Genomic DNA, 18,404 nt, shown 5'->3' with positions numbered 1-18,404 from the left:
GCCAGGACTCAAACCAATAACCCATATGGGATGCCAGCATCACAAGCAGTCACTTTACCCGCTACACAACACTGGCCCCTACAATTTGTTCTTTAAATCAGTTTAATCCCATATATAAATTGTAGCCTTCATTGGATTGAGATCATAGGTTTGGTTTCTTCAGAATTGATGTGTATTAATTTTGTATTTCTTTTTACAATTATGGAGAGTGAGAAATGTGAATCTCCTCTTGAGACAATTTATAAAGAAGTACTGCTTTTCTTCTCTTGGTGCTATATTAATTTTTAATGATAAAACATCCAAAGACAAAACTTTATAAAGAAGTAATTGGGAACTGGAGTGAGCTATAAAAATACCATTCTGTGATTATAACACATAATATCCCATGCACAATAAAATCCTTTAGTTATATATTTGAAGTTTAGTTTTGATATAAATGTAATTTTGCTCATTGTCTGAAACTGAGTGAGTTATTGCACAGTATGAACACTTTGCCAATCTTGGATTGTTCTACCTATAATAGTAAAATTTGAAAAAGCTTACTAATTAGGCCAATAAAATCAGTTGAATCCAAAAGCAGCTTAGAAACTAAATGAGTACGTTTATATTTCTGGCACCATTAAAGTTCTGATTTTCACATAAAGGAATACACATGGAAAGCAACTGGCTAAGTGACGTAGATGTTCTGCAGATGATAACTAGGAATGGGGCCAGCACTGTGGCATAGCCTCTGTCTGTGGCACTGGCATCCCATATGGATGCTGGTTCATGTCCCTGCCGCTCCTCATCTGGTCTGGCTCTCTGCTATGGCCTGGAAAAGCAGTAGAAAATGCCCCAAGTGCTTGGGAGACCCAGAAGAAGCTCCTGGCTCCTGGCTTTGGATGGGCTCAGCTCTGGTCATAGCAGTCACTGGGAAGTGAACCAGTGGATGGAAGACCTTTCTCTCTGTCTGTCTGTAACTCTGCCTCTCAAATAAATAAGTTAATCTTTAAAAAAAAAAAAAAAAAGGCTAGGAGTGGGAGTTCAAGCCACCCCTGCCTGTGGAACCCCCACATCAACTGCAGCCTCCCTTGCCTAACAGCCCCCTGGAGCGTCTTGCCTTGGCTAATCTGTGGAACAGCAGAATAGTGAACTACTCTTTCAGGGAATGTCATGGATGAACTCCTCCTCGCGAGGTATTTCAGTTACTACTGAAGACTAGAAGGAACCGCCAGGTGATCACCACTCGCTACCTCTTGTCCTAAGTGTGTAGGTTGACAAGAGCTTCCAGAATTCTCAAAGAAGCAACTTGTGCTATAAATGACACTGACCAGTAGAGTCAGTGAAGCAAGGTCAGTGTTTTTTTCTTACAGTGAATTTACAGTTAGCTGTGACTAGTGTCTAGGTCAGCTCAATAATCTCACAAACTTGAATTTTTCTCATTGGTTATATAATTTATAAAAGCCCTTTTTATATAATTTCCATCACCCAGTTCCTTTATTCTTACCAAGTATTTTCTATCAAAATATTTCCCTTTCTTTGTACTTAGTGTTGCTCTGAGAATTACTCTCATTTAAGTAAAATAATTCTTTTTTTTTAATTTGAAAGTCAGAGTTATACAGAGAGAGGAGAGGCAGAGAGAGAGAGAGAGGTAGAGACAGAGAGAGAGGTTTTCCTTCCGATGGTTCACTCCCCAATTGGCCCCAGCAGCTGGAGCTTCGCCGATCTGAAGCCAGGAGCCAGGAGATTCTTCCAGGTCTCCCACGTGAGTGCAGGGGCCCAAGGACATGGGCCATCTTCTGCTGCTTTCCCAGGCCATAGCAGAGAGCTGTGCTGGAAGTGGAGCAGCTGGGACTTGAACTGGCACCCATATGGGATGCTGGCGCTTCAGGCCAGGGCGTTAACCCACTGCGCCACAGTGCCAGCCCCTAAGTAAAAAAATTCTAATTCAAATTGTGCTTAATCTTCCACCAACACCAGATATGGGAGTATAGAAATGAGTTCCCCTTCTCCACCAGTCACAGTGTTTGTGTCTGTGTGGTTGTTTTCATGACCTACATAAAAATGTGTCTTTAAATCATTGTTAAGAGTAAATGTAGCCTAAGAGTAAATAATGTTTCTGTGATTTTTGACAAACACAGATTTAAACAAAGCTGCCTCTGTGAGGTATCCAGTCCTGAACTTGTCCATCTCAATTTGTGTGCTTAATTCTTTTGATTGACCTGAAGTAACAGCCTCACAAAACACGTTCAAGACCCGAGCTTTTTTCTGTTCATGCTTTCTTGTTAATGGCAAACTAATCCTTTGGAGTTAAATGTATGAATTCTATCTTGCTCTTGTGACTTTCCCTTCCACTATTGATGACCTTGACAGCTACACCTGTGCCTAAAACTTCATTTGCATTTATTTATCAGACCTTGGAAATTATTTCACACCGAGAAAGATTAAGTTTGTCTAGTTAAGTTAGAGCCGGTATTAAAATCAAGCCAGCTTCCCATTCTAACAACTATACATAAACTCCCACCATCTTAACTCTGAGAAATTAAACCTATCTTCTCCAAAAACTGATCCCTAATACACACACTCCTTCCCAGCCTTCACATAGGAGTTTTGCAGGATGAGAGCTTCAGCTTTTTACTCTGGTTTATTTAATTTGTTGTTTTCTGAGACAGATGTTTGGCTCAGCAGACCAGCACATCACCTTACAGTGAATAGACACAGATGTGTCACTAAATCACAGGTCTCAGTGAGTTTTCATTTAAAATGATTATTTGTCTAAAAATTTGTTTCTTTAAAAGGCAGAGTGTCCAAAAGAGAGGGAGAGACAGGGAGAGGGAGAGGGAGAGACAGGGAGAAGGAGAGACACACAGAGGGGAAGAGAAAGGGAGAGATCTTATGTTTACTGATTCAGTTCTCAAATGGACACAAAGACTGTGGCTGAGCCAGGCAAAAGCAAGGAGCCTGCAGCTCCATCCTGGTCTCCCACAGTGGTGACAGGGTACTTGGGCCACCCCTGCTGCTTTCCAGGTCCATTAGTAGGGAGCTGGATCAGAGGTGGAGCAGCCAATGCTCTTTATATGGGATGCCAGAATTTCAAGTGGTGGCTTTACCTGTTGTGCCACCACTCTGGTCCCCAAATAATTCTTTATTATGAACCATTCTATCCCTCCCTAATGCCACCCAACCCTCCTTAATTACTGCAGATTTGTATGCTTTGCAGTGTGAGGAATCCTGCTCTTTGGTCTCTCCTCCCTGTAAACACAGCATTGTACTGTCAATCACGTTAAAAATCGAGAATCAGGGCTGACACTGTGGTGTAGTGGGTAAAGCTGCTGCCTGCAGTGCTGGCATCCCATATGGCTGGTTCAAGTCCCAATTAGTCCACTTCTGATCCATCTCCCTGCTAATGTACCTGGGAAAGCAGCAGAAGATGACCAGAGTCTTTGAGCCTCTGTCCCCACATGGGAGACCTGATGGAGCTCCTGGCTCCTGGCTTTGCTGTGGCCCAGCCCTAGTCACTGGGGCTACTAGGGAGTGAACCAGCAGATAAATCTCTGTCTCTCCCGCTATCTCTCTGTAACACTATCCTTCAAATATATAAAATAAATCTTAAAATCCAGAATCTCTGCTTTCACCCTATTCTCTTCCTTCCTAATAACCTGTTACTGTGTAACACCATGCATATTCCCCTGCTTAACAGTTAAAATTTCTCAGAATCTGGCCCATTTGGGGTGTTTAGGAACCAATAGTGGGGTAGGTTAATTTTCCCTTGGACATCAAGGCAGGCTGCAAGGAGGAAATGACATTTAAATAGCTCCCGAAATATGAGGATGAATTTGAGGTTGATAAACAAGAGAATTTCAGGCTGAGGATATGGGGAGAACTTTCTGTTAATCCCAAAATATTTTAATTCCTCATCTTTCAGCTTGATGCTGGGCTTTGTGGTTTGTTGTTTTTGTTTTCGTTTTGTTTTGCTTTCTATTTCAAGCAGGCCACTTTAATGAGCCAAGCTGTGGATGTCTCCTTTGTAAATGACGTTGAAAGAAAATGTGGAGTGAGGTCTGGGATAGTACCCAGAACTGTCACAAGGTTTTCAGGACAAGCAAACCAAGCCAGGAGGTAGCATCATCATACCATGTGACCACATCATGCGATCATGAGACAGCAACAACACCTGGCATCCAGATAGCAGTTCATACTTTTCCAAGCACATTGACATCCATCATCTCACGAGGTGCTACATTTGAAGAGACTAAGATTTGTGGACAGAGTAAGTTGCAGGTGCAGTTAGAACACACTCTGACACCAGCCTGCTGTGCTCACATCCCAAGCCCACCACCATTCTGTGGTCTCAGGGGCTTCCTCCGGTCCCTTAATGTGAGTGGGGATGATAGGTCCTTCCTCCATGGGGGGTTGCCAAGAGTCAAATAGTTTAATAGGACAGTACTTGGACTCTGATAAGAAGTAGTCCCTGAAGGTTAGCTGGTGGTACCATCACCATCTTCATCATCATCCTCATCTTTGGTTATGTAAATATAAAGCAGGCTTTATGTAGAAAAGGATCATTTTGACCTCTATGTCTACTGAGGTTGACTTTGTCCCACTAATTGTAGGCAGCACCTGGAATCTCAGCAGCAGCGCACTGAGGGTATGCCATAATCTGAGGCATGAAGATTTCTCTTAGAAACAAGGAGACCTATATTTAAGGGAGATTTATTCAACTTAAAATACTGATGTATATGTGACTTTCATGTTAGCCAACAACTCCTGGACTTGGAAGTGAAGACAAGGATCTAAACTGCATCATCATATTACCAAGTGTATGATGCTGTCTGATGGTTTACATACCTCATTTCACCTTTCCAGGGATAATAAAAGAGATGCAAGTACAAATTTTCTTTAAAGGTTGCTTCAGAATCTCTAATAAGTTTGTACATTTGAAAGCAAATAGAGATGTTGGTGTTGCACTCAGGGCTTTTGCTTCATGAATCATTGTAGAATTAAGAAGACTAATTGTATACTTGTGGGGAGCAACTGGGAGCAACTCGGACTAGACTAAGTTACTGGAATTAAGACTTATTCTATGCATCTGCTTTCCCACAATATGGCGCTGGGAGAGGAGAAAACAGCTTCTACACAGCTGCCTCCAGTTCAACCAATAAACTGTAGGACTTACTCCTGATTGGAGGAGAGCAGCGTACTCGGCGTGTGGGTAGCAGAGTTGGGATTGGCGGAAGAGGACTATAAAGGAGGAGAGAGACACCATGCACTGGGAACATCTAAGGGGAACATCTATCTGAAGGAACACCTGTGCAGCCCCCGAGAGAGCCGGCCGGCGGTGTGCCGCTCTGCCGCGGAAGTGGGGAATGTGGCAGGGGGAACCGCCCTTCCACGGAGGTGGAAGGGACGGTAGCCAACCCGGGAAGAACCAGCAGCAAACCCGGGGAGGGCCGAGCAGACAAAAGAACAGCGCAGGGTCCTGTGTCGTTCCTCCACGAAGACGGGGAGCGACATATACTTCCCATGGAGTATCTTCCCTCTGTCTAGTTAGGAGTAGTGAGCTTAGATCAGGCCAAGGGCAGAACACTGTCTTGAGTGTCATCAGTTTATCAGAAATGATGTCACCTCTCTTCCAGCCCACAGGGCTGAGTCATATGGAGCAGACTCCTGGCCTCAGTTGTGAGGCCTCTCCCATGATAGGTGAGGTCCACAGTGGTTAAAGAAGGCACCATGACCATTCAGGTTAGTGTCCTTAAAGCACATGCACCACAAACTGGCTTCTGCATTCTGGGACCAAGACGGACACAGATGTACTGTCGCACATAGTTCAGCTTTCTCCACAAGCAATTGGTAGTGCTCAAGAGAACATGCCATCACCCTGGGTGGAATTTCAGGGCCCAGACTCCTCCTTGTCCTCACCCCTTCCTCCCTCATCACATCCATCTTGCAGCTCAGACACGCTGTGTTCTCAGGACTGCACCCTAATTTGACCTGTAGCCCAAGCAAGACTTGATATGAAGTTGAAATTTCTGGAGGAAAAAAAATCATAATCGAAAGCCCCAAACGGAAAGTGTTTCTTCAATCTTAGACAAATTTGTATTTTCAACCCCAGTGCACAGTAATGTTAGTAAAGCTAATGGAGAGTTAGTTATGTATACATTTTACTTCCATTATAAAGTAATTAAGAACTGTCATAATTGTAACCTTTTTCATATTTTCATATATTTGTGCTCTCTAAAATTAGAATGACTACATACTGTCATTTTAAAACCTAGTGAGCAGGGAGAAAATAATTCTAAAAATGCACGGAGGGTTTTGGCTACTACCCTGTTTTGTCCTTGCTGGTGACATGTTAGTGCTGTGATATTATGATGCATTGCTTAGTGTGGCAATTACCTTTGTCACAGCACATCTCGTTTTCAGTGCTTGAGATGTCTGAACAAAGTAATGAGATAGGGAATCTGAATTTGATTTCATTGAGTATTGATCAAATGTATGACTGACTATAAAAGATAAACTGAGTTGATTATTTCATGATATATAATTCAGGAGCAAATGATTCATATTTTTAATTTAAATTCTTGAAAGGGGCTTTACATTTTCACCTAAATATCCTGTACAGATAGCATTTGTCGATTTCTAGAGATAATAGTTTGAAGCTGTTCTGAATATATAAAATTATTTCCTTCGCTAAAGTACATACTCAGGAATGTTCATCAGGGCCAATTTATACAGTGTCTTTGAAAGACAAATAATTAGGACCTGTAACTATTTTCCTTTATGCATCATGTCAAATTATTTATATGAAATTAAAGATTTTACTTTATTCTATTGACATTTCAAAGTTCTACATACTGTTGTATCTGCCTTAACCTTTCTTACCCTTGAGACACATTATCATGGAAAGGAGGCATGACCTATGCAACCACTGAGTCCAGGTGGACTATCTAGAAAGAAATGGCCAAAGCCAGCCTTAGTGGGAAGCTGCCCATCACTGGGAAGAATGGTGACCACAAACCCCAGAAAGGCTTTCCACCATCATTCACTGTCCTCTGTGTAGCTGCAACCTTCAGAAAGGATCAAGGGTGAAACCCTTGGCCACCGTTCATCACTGTCCACCCAGTGCTTACTTCCTCCTCCTCCGTGTGGTTGCCACTGCCCCCAACCCCACCCCCTACCTTCATTCCACAGACTCTCCTGTATTTCAGCTTGCCCATGGTCTGGACCTCGCATCACAATGACAGAACATGATGCTAGCATCCCGAATGGCATTCTGTAGCTCCTGGCCACAACATCTTGTATCTGATTGGGCCTGGAGCACCATCACTGCAGACTGAATGATCTCTTTGCAGGCCATTGAAAGCCTCACCATCTAGTGCACACTGTTTTCTTGGGACTTTTTTAATTAAAAGATAAAGAATTACAATTTTACTTTTGTTATGTCCTTCATGATGAAAACAGGGCTGAATGGTGATGCTCTTATTTCCTTCCATGACATATTTCCAGTTTAGATTCCAAAATACCAAGTATTACCTATATTAATTAATCAACTTATTATGCAATGTCCAGTGGCAAGTGTTTCTTTTGTTCTGTTTTGGTTTTTTGCTCCATCACAGACTCAGAATGGGAAGGTTGTACGTAGTCAAGATTATGTGAACAGATGTTATTGAAAAGAGGACACATTTTATGCAAAAGTGATCCTTTCACGTTGACTCTAGGGCCTCATTTGAAAAATAAAGTCAAATTCTATTCTTAAAAAGAAAGAAAAAAGGAACTTGAAAATGCTCATAGTCTGTATGAGCTAGGAGCAAGGGGGACCTCACGGATGGCACAGTGGTTATCCTATAGGCTCTGTGCATGATTACCTTCCACCGAAAAAGAACTGCCTTGTACAAAGAAATATGAGAAAATCTGCATTAAACAAGGTTTTGCCCCCTCACACTTTTCCTACTCAACTACCTTTCAAACATGCATAATGGATACGATCAAATATAATTCCACTCTTCTCCTTGTCCCCAAAGTGAGTATTCAATTGGATTGAAGAAAACATACATAAAAAGAAAATGAGCAAACGCTTGCAAGAATCTCACTGAAATAGAAATGTAAGAAAATAAGACACAGTTTCATGAGCAAAGTGTAATTGAATTATAGGGTCAAGACCTGATTATCATTTCTCCATCACTTATCATATCACCATATTAGCAGTACCAATCTTAAAACGCTGTCTTCTTTTTGTTCTCCTAATGTGTATTGCTGTGATAGCAAATATTACTATTCATCTGAGATTATATGAGATCAGGATGAATTCTACATTGTAAAATGAGCTATTAATATTTTAAACACCGTCTACCCTGTCTACTGTTCTGGCAGGGAGATATTGCATCACTCTTTACACAATAGAATTTGTCACTGATTGGAAGGTTTTGAGTGTCTCAGCATCCAAATCGTGAAGAAAGAGGTAGGATTATATTAACACAACCAACGTGCATCAGAAGGTAGAGTTTTAAATTATTTCAAATGGTTCTTATATTGTCAGATCCAAAAATAACTCCCTGATTAACTAATTTGTCTCATAAGAGATGTCTCTATGTAGGTCAGGATGAGATCATTTGAAAAATCTACTCCTTTGAGAACTTTGAAACGGCTGGAGTTGAATTATATGGTCATTTTATTTCTCAGAATTCAAAGCGTAGATGGCTGGAATCATGTGCATGTGATAATTCTGGGCTACTCTCAATAAATAATACATGTCATTTCTGCTTCACTGAGACTGTCACTGACTGCTCTAAATGACTTTCAATGCAGGGCCCAGCCTACTCTCCCAGAGTGCACTTCAGCTCAATTCCAAACCTGAAGGGTCTTTCCAGTATCCGGCCAGCTACCATAGCAACCAGACCCTGGCCCTGGGTGACACAGCCCCTTCGCAGCTCCCAGCCCGCAGCACACAAGCTCGAGCTGGGGGCCAGAGCTTCAGCCAGGTAGGTGCCCTTTGCTGCATTGGGGTTCCTAGGGAACAGGTGGGGACCAGGGGCGTGTGGTGGACCATCCTGCCTTCTGCAGGCGTGTCCCCAACTTAGGGAAGCTGCCCTGCAGTGCTGTGAATGAATGAGAGCAATTATAAAATGTGATTATAGAGTGACCTGAATGGTGAACACATTTTCTCTGGGAGTGTCTGCATCACTCACACTGAATCCCTCTGATCTGTATGAATACGTGAGCGTGCATCGGTTACTCTATCTGTGCCTACGTGTGATACAAATAGGACATAGAGACTAAGTTGTGAGTGTACCTGGAAAAATAGTATTTTTTCTCCTACAGAAAAAAGTGTATTATTCCCTGAGATTAATCATATCAGGTAACAGTGTAATTGTGTAACCAAGTAGACAGAGCTATTCTGAAGATAATTACACTAGTTTAGGAATAGTTAGACTTTGCCAAGTCTGATTTTGAAATGTACCCCGAATTGTTCTTTAAGGCATGTAATTTGTTCTTCTGCTTTTACTGCACAAATTTATTAATTACAGTTAAAACTGACTCTTTATAAAAAGGAAGCAGCTGCTATTTGGGAAATTATTTTTTCAAGAAAGATGCAAATGTACTACATAGGAGTGTGTACATGTATATGTGTGAATTGGGTATATAGATTTATAGTCTGTGTGTATATATATTGTGTGTATGTGTATATATAATATATATGTATATGTAGTATATGTATATAATGTCTGTATATACATATGGCAAATTTTTTTTCAAGAAAGATATAAATGTTTGACATAAGCATATATGTGTGTGTATATATAGTGTGTGTCTATGTAGTGTTTATGTGTATAGATATATAGTGTGTGCATATATATGGTATTTGTATGTGTGTAGCTACATTGTGTGTGTAAGCATGTATATACATATGGAAAATTATTTTTTCAAGAAAGATGTAAATGTACTGCATATGAGTGCATATGTATGTTGTGTGTATATAGTATGTGTGTATATATATGGTATATGTAATAGTATGAGTGTAGATAGTGTGTATATTGTGTATGTATATAGTGTATTTGGTATGTGTATATATATGGTGTGTGTGTTGTGTGTTATGTGTGTATATATAGTGTGAGTATATATTTATATGGTGTGTATTGTGTGTGTATATAGTGTATAAATATAGTGTGTGTGTGTGTGTATATATATATATAGTATGTGTATATCTTGTGTGTGTGTATTATGTGTGTATAACATTTTGGTCACAGAATTTTGAGGTGCAAGATATATTTGATCAAACTGCCAGGGTTAATATATTAGAGCTACCTTGACGTAAGCCTTTTTAAATTTGTCTTCACTGGCAATAGGCCTTTTTAGTTTTTGTGCTTCTGTTCATAGAACGAAGCCAGCAACACCAAAACCACCCATTTGGAGGAGGAGTTTGGGGTTCTTTCCACATTTGCTGAGCACGGCCTCTGCCTTGGGCCCTTCCCTGGATTGCTCCCCAACATCTGTCCCTGTAACCTCGGAGTCCAACTCTGTCACAGTTTATTGCTCTTAGTCATCCCACCTCTCGTTCAATTAAACTGAAAGCTACCTGTGGGCAGGGCTGTATTCATCTTTGTATCAGGAGCACCTAACTGGCCACATGGCCCCAAGCTCTGTCTGCAGAGAGGCAAGGGCAGGCCAAATGAGAATGGCCTAGGGCCAGCATTGCAGTCAGCTCACAGATATGACACTGACATTACTGAAGCACAAACTGAAAGCTCTCCTTACATTTCCATTATTAATGTTAAATTATTATTCCAACAACATTTTAAAAGTATGATTGCCTTCTTCAAGCAACACCCTTGTCTGTGAATACCTTTGTCCCTTTTACATTCTTGTGATGCGGAGCTATAAGAATGTGGATAAAAGGAAGTGGTTAAAACAGTCCACTGAGATGCAGCACCTGTCCCTTACCTCACATTAAAAGTGTGCTTTAATGTTTAATCAGAGAGTGTTACTGACTTGTAAAGGTAGCAAAGCTATGAATTCAAAGGCATCGCAGCTGTAGATTGAAGTCATCATTAAATGTGAGTGTGGAAGGCTATAACTCACCCTTGAGGCAGAGGTTACTGGTACACTGTCTTGCCCAGATGGAAGAATGAGCAAGTCTGAATTCTCAAACCAAGAGTTGAAAGGTTCTGATGCAGTTGACTAACAAAATTGAGACCGTCTTGAAGTCTTGTTTACTCAGCTCAGCAGTGGATATTGGTACCATGATTTGCTTCAGCTGTGTGCTGCAGTATGCCAGGCATGTTTTATTGAATACTCTCCTGGACCTGTGACTTCAATGTAATGTTTGAGAAATGCTGGACAAGTAAGCCAGCATTTTTACTCTGTATTTAGTGTGATAGCCTTGAAAGCAGAGAGCGATATCCCATTCCAGCAATGCCTCCATTGTTCAGAACGTTGAGTGGTTTTTCAAAGCCTGTGATACATTTTGTCCAATATTCTGAGCAGTGTTAAATCTCATTTTCTCAAGGCTGGAATAATTTTTAGAATATCCCATAGTCATAAAGTATGATGAGTGCAAGGAATGTTCAAATTATGACTAACAGATGCCAGGCCAAGTGAGTAAGGTCAATAATCTATCAACATAAAAACATTCCTTTTTTGTCTAAAAAAATTGTGTAATTTTAAAGTAAAGCAAATGGTTTTCTATCTGGCTTATAAATTACTTCTGAATGCAATTTCAGAGGAGTATCGTAAATGCTCAAAGATTCTCATTTCTATTTTTAAGGCTGTGGTTTATCTGACATAATAAATGGGAATGGAACGATCATCACCAGGCTCTGTGATGGGCGCTGGTGATCTGTGCATGCCCTGCCTTGCCCCATTATGCCAGCCCCAATGTAAAACTACAAGCACACAAACCTTATGAAATACCTATGCTCTGCTGTTACTCAACTTAAACCCTTGGAAGTTGTTCTTCTCTGACACTAGGGTGAGTTCATGGGGCTGGACTGGAGCAGAGAGAGCACCACCCTTCTATCAGACCCCAGCACTGTGAGCTGATGTATAGTATTCCCTTCCCCCACTCTGCTCATCAGTTTCTCACCAGCTGTGTAGGCCACTCCTCCACTTCTCCCTTGTTCCTTCAAGTTAACCTTGCTTTTGTGCCCCAATCAAAACAGAGTGGCTCTTACCTGTCACATTTGTTTATCTCTGGGGTATTCACTGATGCATTCAAGATGTTGAGTCGGTGCCTGCTGCTGCCATGAGCCTTTGTGTTGGCATGGAGAAGTAAAAATAATAACACATTTTCTGTTACTTAGGTTCCAGCAGCAGGGATGAAGACTCAGAAAATGACCATAGTGAGTAAGCAAATGGCATAGTTTATCCAAAGGTGATGTTTTCTGTGGGGAAGAAACAGATACAGAATAGGTTTAGCAAGATCCCAAGGATGGGATGGAGTGAGTATAACCCAGAACCTCACAGAGAAAGGAGTGGTTGGAAAAAGACATGAAGGAGAAGGAGGAGTGAGTTATGTGGCTGTCTTGGGGACAGCAGATGCAATGAGCCTGGATAGAGCAGCCTGGCCTGTGACAAGTCAGCAAGGCTAGCCAGAACAGGGTGCTATAGTTTGCAAGGTGATAGGAGCCCAAGTTGATCATTGTGATCTTTTACTTGGAGTGAAGAAAAGAGATAATAGGAAGTTTGGAGCAGAGCAGCAAGACCTACTTTGTGTTTTAAAGGCATCATTCTGCAGTATCATATATAAGATCCTATAACTATAGGACACAAGCCATTTCCTCCCATTAGATATCCCCACTGCAAAGGGTGGACATCATACAAGATCAATTTCCACATCCCTAGGAGCTGGGCCCAGGGTTCACCAAATATTCTTCAGGTTCCTCCATCACCAGCCAAATTCTTTATAATTTGATTGCACAGACTGCTGGGTAAGTAGAAGAAAAAGACAATGGCTCTCCTTCAGGTTTTGTCAGCTTGCACTCATGTACAGTCTCCTACAGATTATATGAAAACCTGAATTTAAGACTTCTGGCAAAGAGGAGATACCCGAAAAATGTTGGTTTCTCCTCAACTGCAAACAGAAGATAGCCTCAGAAAGCAATGCATCTCTCAAAGAAACAAAACATACAGGGAATACAAAAGTCTACACATGTAGATAGAGCACTGACAAAGTGGAGCAGGAGTCCAAGATTGTAAAGCCGTCCGTGTGCTCCCTGCAGAACTGAAGTTGGAGCACAATCGTAATCCTGGGGAAATGGCCTGCTGGCTGCAGGAAATTAACAACTCTATGATAATTCTCTAAAATGAAACTGAACAATAGTGGATATCCTAGAAAAGCAATCAGCTTTGTGAGAAGCAGAATTGCTATTGCTTTTTGATCCGGCCTGTCTATTTAATGCTGCACTCACTTTTATGTCTCAGAAGTCCTCATTTGTGCTATATCGTAATTATAAAGACACCATCTGCTCACCTCTGCCAGAAGCTGATGTGTTCACTGTGTTTGGGACATTACTGGTGCTTATTGGTGCACGTTCACATCAGGCAGAGGCGAAAGACAAGGAGACAAGGAACTCTGGGTGGTGGTAGAGAGACCCCAGAGCAGGCCACAGAGACCCACACTGTGAGAGGAGGAGCAGCTTCCCAAGGAACACCCACCGTAGTCCATTGTGGAATGACAAGGGTTATGGGGACAAGTGCTGTGACCGCACTGCAGTTTGCTCAGTTATGAAAGACATCCTTGGGTAATACACGTTAAGAGAAGAGTCACCCATACACGTGGAAATCACAAAATCGCAGGGGATTCTTAGCATAGAATGCACACATCATGCAGCAATTAGAGGACACGTATGCTGCCTTACGTGTCTTCCCGGGCATGTTTGTGGGAAATGGGGAAGACGATTTATGATTTGTTCATTTATTTTGTGTGAGTGAATCATGCAGCAAGGTTTGATAAAGAGAACTACACTTGATAGACCATTTATTTTTAAGATAGTCTGAACATGTCCACCTCGACGAATCCCAGCTTCCTGCTTTGCTTTAACATTGTGTCCGTCCTTTATTCTTTTTCTAGTATAAGTGTATTTAATCTGGCTTCAATAATTGAAACTTCTCTCATTTCAGGGAGGGTGTGTGTGTGTGTTTTACTAGACTATTTCCTCTTCTGGGCAAATATTGGAGTTATTAAAATGATATCAAATGCACCTCTTACTAAAATAAAAGCTTTCTTAGTGTATTTTTGCAATGCTCATATAGATATAAGAAAGAGTCATCAGTAAGAAATCCTTCCTTATGCATTCTTTAGCATGAATTTATAGAAGGTACTTACGTCACTGTTTGATACATTTTTCTCTCATTTTCTTTCCAATGGTAGGTCACTAAAGGGCCATAGGAAACAATTTTCAGAATATGTATCAGTAATGACCCTGATCAAATTTTCCTTCAAGGAAAACCCAAGGCAAGTGAATTCAGAATGCAAGGCAGTGCAAATCTGTGCTACCATGTTTGTAGCAGTGACGTAGCAGCCTTGGGAAAATGAAAGTCCTGCCACTTCTCTGTCCTGGTTGCAGTGGCACAGACAGTACGGTCTATGAGATAGCTGCCTCTCTCCCTCCATTATTATCCCCAAGGTTGCAGCAGTTCTCTGGATCCTTTTCCTGGGGATGTTCTCATCTGGGGAAAGTAATTCCTTAGTGTTTCAATTACTTACACTTAATTTGTTGTGGGCACCACCATTCAGTGTTACTGGGCTGTCTCCACCCGGTGGAATCAGCCCCTCTTTCCTTGTTGGCGGTGGTGCTCCCACTGGTGCAGAAGAGGGACGGTGTGGGCGTTGTGCACACAAGGTGTTTCTACTCTCCATGTTACGGATTAGTTTTTACCAAAACCAGCACCCCTCAAGAGGATTGCCTGACAAGGTGCTTGATGATTTCATTCAGCTATTTCCAAAATCAAACCTTTCTCGTAGTACTAGGATTTTCTTCCATCAGAATTTTAAAAAAGGTGGTTTCAGAAGACTTTCGAAAGAGAAGTTATCAAATCCTGTGAGCAATAGCAGTAGTGTTCAAATTTTTTCTTATATCCCAGGGAAATTGGACTTGTTTGGGCATGCAGACTTGTTTTAATCATATTATATTGTGAGAACATTCTGAGTAATACCTAAATAAGTTTGTGTGCATTTTAGGATGGATGATTTATTCTCATTTCAATGGCTATCTCCATATTTGTGTGCCAGCCTAAAATCATAGACAAAGTCACTCCAGGGAATTGCAACATTTTCTCAAAAGTCTTAGCAGCACAGACCAAGCAGTGCCACATAGCGCTACGAGTCTGCTCCCAGTTACAAAAGGACTTCTTCCAAGGCATCATCCTAAAGCCATGCCCTGCGTGTTTGCATCCAGAATCTGTCCTGGCTGTCTGAGCTCACTGAGTACATTTTAGTCGTTGCTTTCATTCCCTCACCACCACGTTGCCACTTAAACTGCTCTGCCTCGAGACAGTTCCAACACCAGCTAGAATCCTTTCTCTCCTGATGCCACGCCACGTGCATGTGCTTGGCCGCTCCTGTGACACTGGCCCTGTGGGCTTTGCGGTCCCGGCCCAGGAACACTGCTCCAAGTAGATGCCTCAGTGCCCGTGTCCGAATCCATGCCACCTGTGAAAGGGAAACACCATCAGTGCTGAGGTTTCCCTCTCAAATAACAAGGGTAGGGCAAGTGGAAGGGACACAGACAGTACATGGGAGCAGACTGCTGGTCCTGTCACTAGTGTGGCTCTAGGAAGCCACCAAACAGGGACTTCAGTTTTCATTCCTGCCATTGTCAGCCTGGCTGCCCGGCATTCTGGGCAAATTCCATCCTGTCCCAGAGCAAGGACCCTCGGTGACAGTTCCAGGGAGCTTGGCAGGTCTGAATGCGTCTTCACAAGGACTGCTCCTAAATCATGGCCCTGTTTTGGAAAATGCAGTTTTCCTTAGTGACGTGGCCTACTCAGGACTGGAGGTCAAGATTCCTTAGTGACCAGAGGCTGTCAGCTCTCTTGTTAACTGACTGGAAGCCCTGGGCGCCTTTTGTCTCGTTTGCATTGCCTGATTGTAAAAGTATGCGAACTAAATAAGTTTTCAAGGTCTGAGGATTGTCCCCTTCTGACCTCTTTGCCATCCCTGCTTCCCTTAGAGAGGCACAGTGGGAAGAGATCAGGAAGTAAGGTTGCTCAGTACCTGGGCCGATACCACTTCTGGTCCACCGATGTCGCATTCTCAGGGGTTCTGCTTTCCAAAAAGAACAATATCATAATTGTGAGCCTGAGAGTATTCGGTACCAAAAACACTACAGTGATAGATCTCCAAAATAACATCAAGTCTAATGCTCCCCGCAAGAGAAATGCTGAGAGCCCTTCCAGAACAAACTCCTCATTTTCACACGTAGTATAATAATCTTCTGTTAGTGGTTTGTTGAGTTAGTTTCTGAATTCACACATCAGTGGTTCAGGCTGTAGAGAATAATGCAGTTTCGAGTACTGCCTACTACCCCTTTCAGTATCTTTCTGCTTCACTTTGAAAATAAGCCTTCCCTTAAACAGTTCTGCAAAATAGCCACAAATGGATTCCACAGTCACACAAGAGGCCCCATTGTACCCCTGAGTACATACAAGCAAGCACACATACAAACACATAATGTAAAACTTGCAAATAGACTAATATTTCCTAAATCTGACCTAGCCAGAAACTTACATATACACAGAGGAATATTTAATTTGCAAGAACTCTGAGAATTTTCAGATTTTTCTTGATGAATTTTCCATATTCTGAAGCAAGAACCTAATTCTATTTAATGTGCATCAAACTCTGCAGATCAGAAACGATGTAATCAGAACATCTACTTAGCAGTGGTGCCGCTGGTATGCGAATGTTCTGCCTGCTTGTCAGTTTCACATTGGTAGGTTCTCCCATTTGGAAGGAGTCAGAAACACAAAGTAGCCTTGTGGGCTGAGGCTGGAGCCAAGTTCTGAGAAGGAAGACATCAGCAGTGATTTCTCCCAGCAATCCTGTGTTGTGTGATCAAAGACAGTTTGGGGGCCCAGTCTGCTCCAGGGAGTTCTAAAAAGTTCTATATTATTTTTCTTTTAAGGGTCTCATCAATAGTAGAGAATTTGTTTCAATTCTCATTCTGCGTTTGGTGCACATGAAATATAGTTTGAATCTTGACTTAGATTATGGGAAATTCCCAAACACCCCAAGGGAAGGAGTGTGTTGTAGTAATCTTTAGCTTAATTTTTTTTTGAATAAAGTGAACTTTTATCTGAATTCTAACTTTAAGATTACATTTACAGTTTCATTGTGTTAACATACTTTTTTTTCATTTTCAATTATCTTTATATACAGAAGATCGATTTAGTATATATTAAGTAAGGATTTCATCAGTTTGCACCCACACAGAACATAAAGTATAAAATACTGTTTGAGTACTAGTTATAGCATTAATTCACATTGGACAACACATTAAGGGCAGAGATCCCACATAAGGAGTAAGTACACAGTGACTCCTGTTGTTGACTTTTGTGTTAACATACTTTAAGGTAGAATTGAACCTCTGACAACAAAGTCGATGAAGTCCCGTAAGTGTTGAAATGGGTTTCTATTTCTATTTCAGTAACTGGAGTAATAATAAAGCTTCCTGTGAATTACACAGCAGGCTGGAAGCTCACCCTCATGCATCCCTAACTGACTATCAGTTACTAAGTGATACAAAGCAATGAGAGAGAACACAAGAGTAACAACACACTCCCAAAAGATCACTCTGTATGTCCAAGTGATGCTGCAAAATAAACTTCTCTGTTCAGCCAAGGAATTATTCCTAGGCATTATTACTCCATAAACTATTGGAACAAAGTACAGAGAACACCCCTGGATTGTTCACTGTAAATTGCAGAAGGGCTCCTATAGCTGTGCTGTGCTGAGCAGTGAGGTGGCCACCAAGTCACAAGTCGTTACTGAAAAATACGCACATTTAAATGCATGTTGACATTCAGCTCCTTGGGGACCAGCTCCATTTCAAGCGCTGGTCCAGAAGCTGCCATATTGGATGGTACAGAAAGCAAACCTTTCCTTTCCAACTCTGCAGGATGATTCCCTGGGCAGAGCTGCTGCACAGGTAGCTCACCAGTACAGCTGGCATCCCTGCAAGAGCTTCTTGATGGTGGCTTGCCAGACAGATGGATTCAGAATTCTTTTCTTGAGTTGCATTTTAATGAATAGTGGGCAGTAGCATTTACTATCCTAGTTGTATAAAAAATTGTGTTTTCCTTTTCTCGTGTAAAAAAGTTTTGGTACAATTTCACCAAGATCCAACAATGTCTAAAAGGTCCCCAACTTGGTGGCTGATGCTTGTTGAAATGTCTGGAACTCATATGGTGCTACCCAAGATGTCTACAGG

General features: G+C 41.6%; 1 protein-coding gene across 6 annotated transcripts in view; it reads left to right on the top strand.

Moving 5' to 3' along the window:
• Positions 1 to 18,404, top strand: part of CTNND2 (catenin delta 2) — a 993,743-nt gene that overhangs the window by 551,173 nt on the left and 424,166 nt on the right. For all 6 annotated transcript variants that reach the window (XM_089312616.1, XM_051853868.3, XM_051853869.3 and 3 more), the window contains one exon: positions 8,785 to 8,957. In XM_089312616.1, coding sequence (XP_089168742.1) covers positions 8,785 to 8,957 — 173 coding nt within the window. The remainder of the gene's footprint in view (positions 1 to 8,784; positions 8,958 to 18,404) is intronic.

Source organism: Oryctolagus cuniculus, chromosome 14, assembly GCF_051225735.1.
Source record: "Oryctolagus cuniculus isolate XC-2025 breed Fujian yellow rabbit chromosome 14, ASM5122573v1, whole genome shotgun sequence".
Lineage (NCBI taxonomy): Eukaryota > Metazoa > Chordata > Mammalia > Lagomorpha > Leporidae > Oryctolagus > Oryctolagus cuniculus.
The sequence above is the reverse complement of the archived record's forward strand: the minus strand, read 5'-3'. Positions and strand labels throughout refer to the sequence as shown.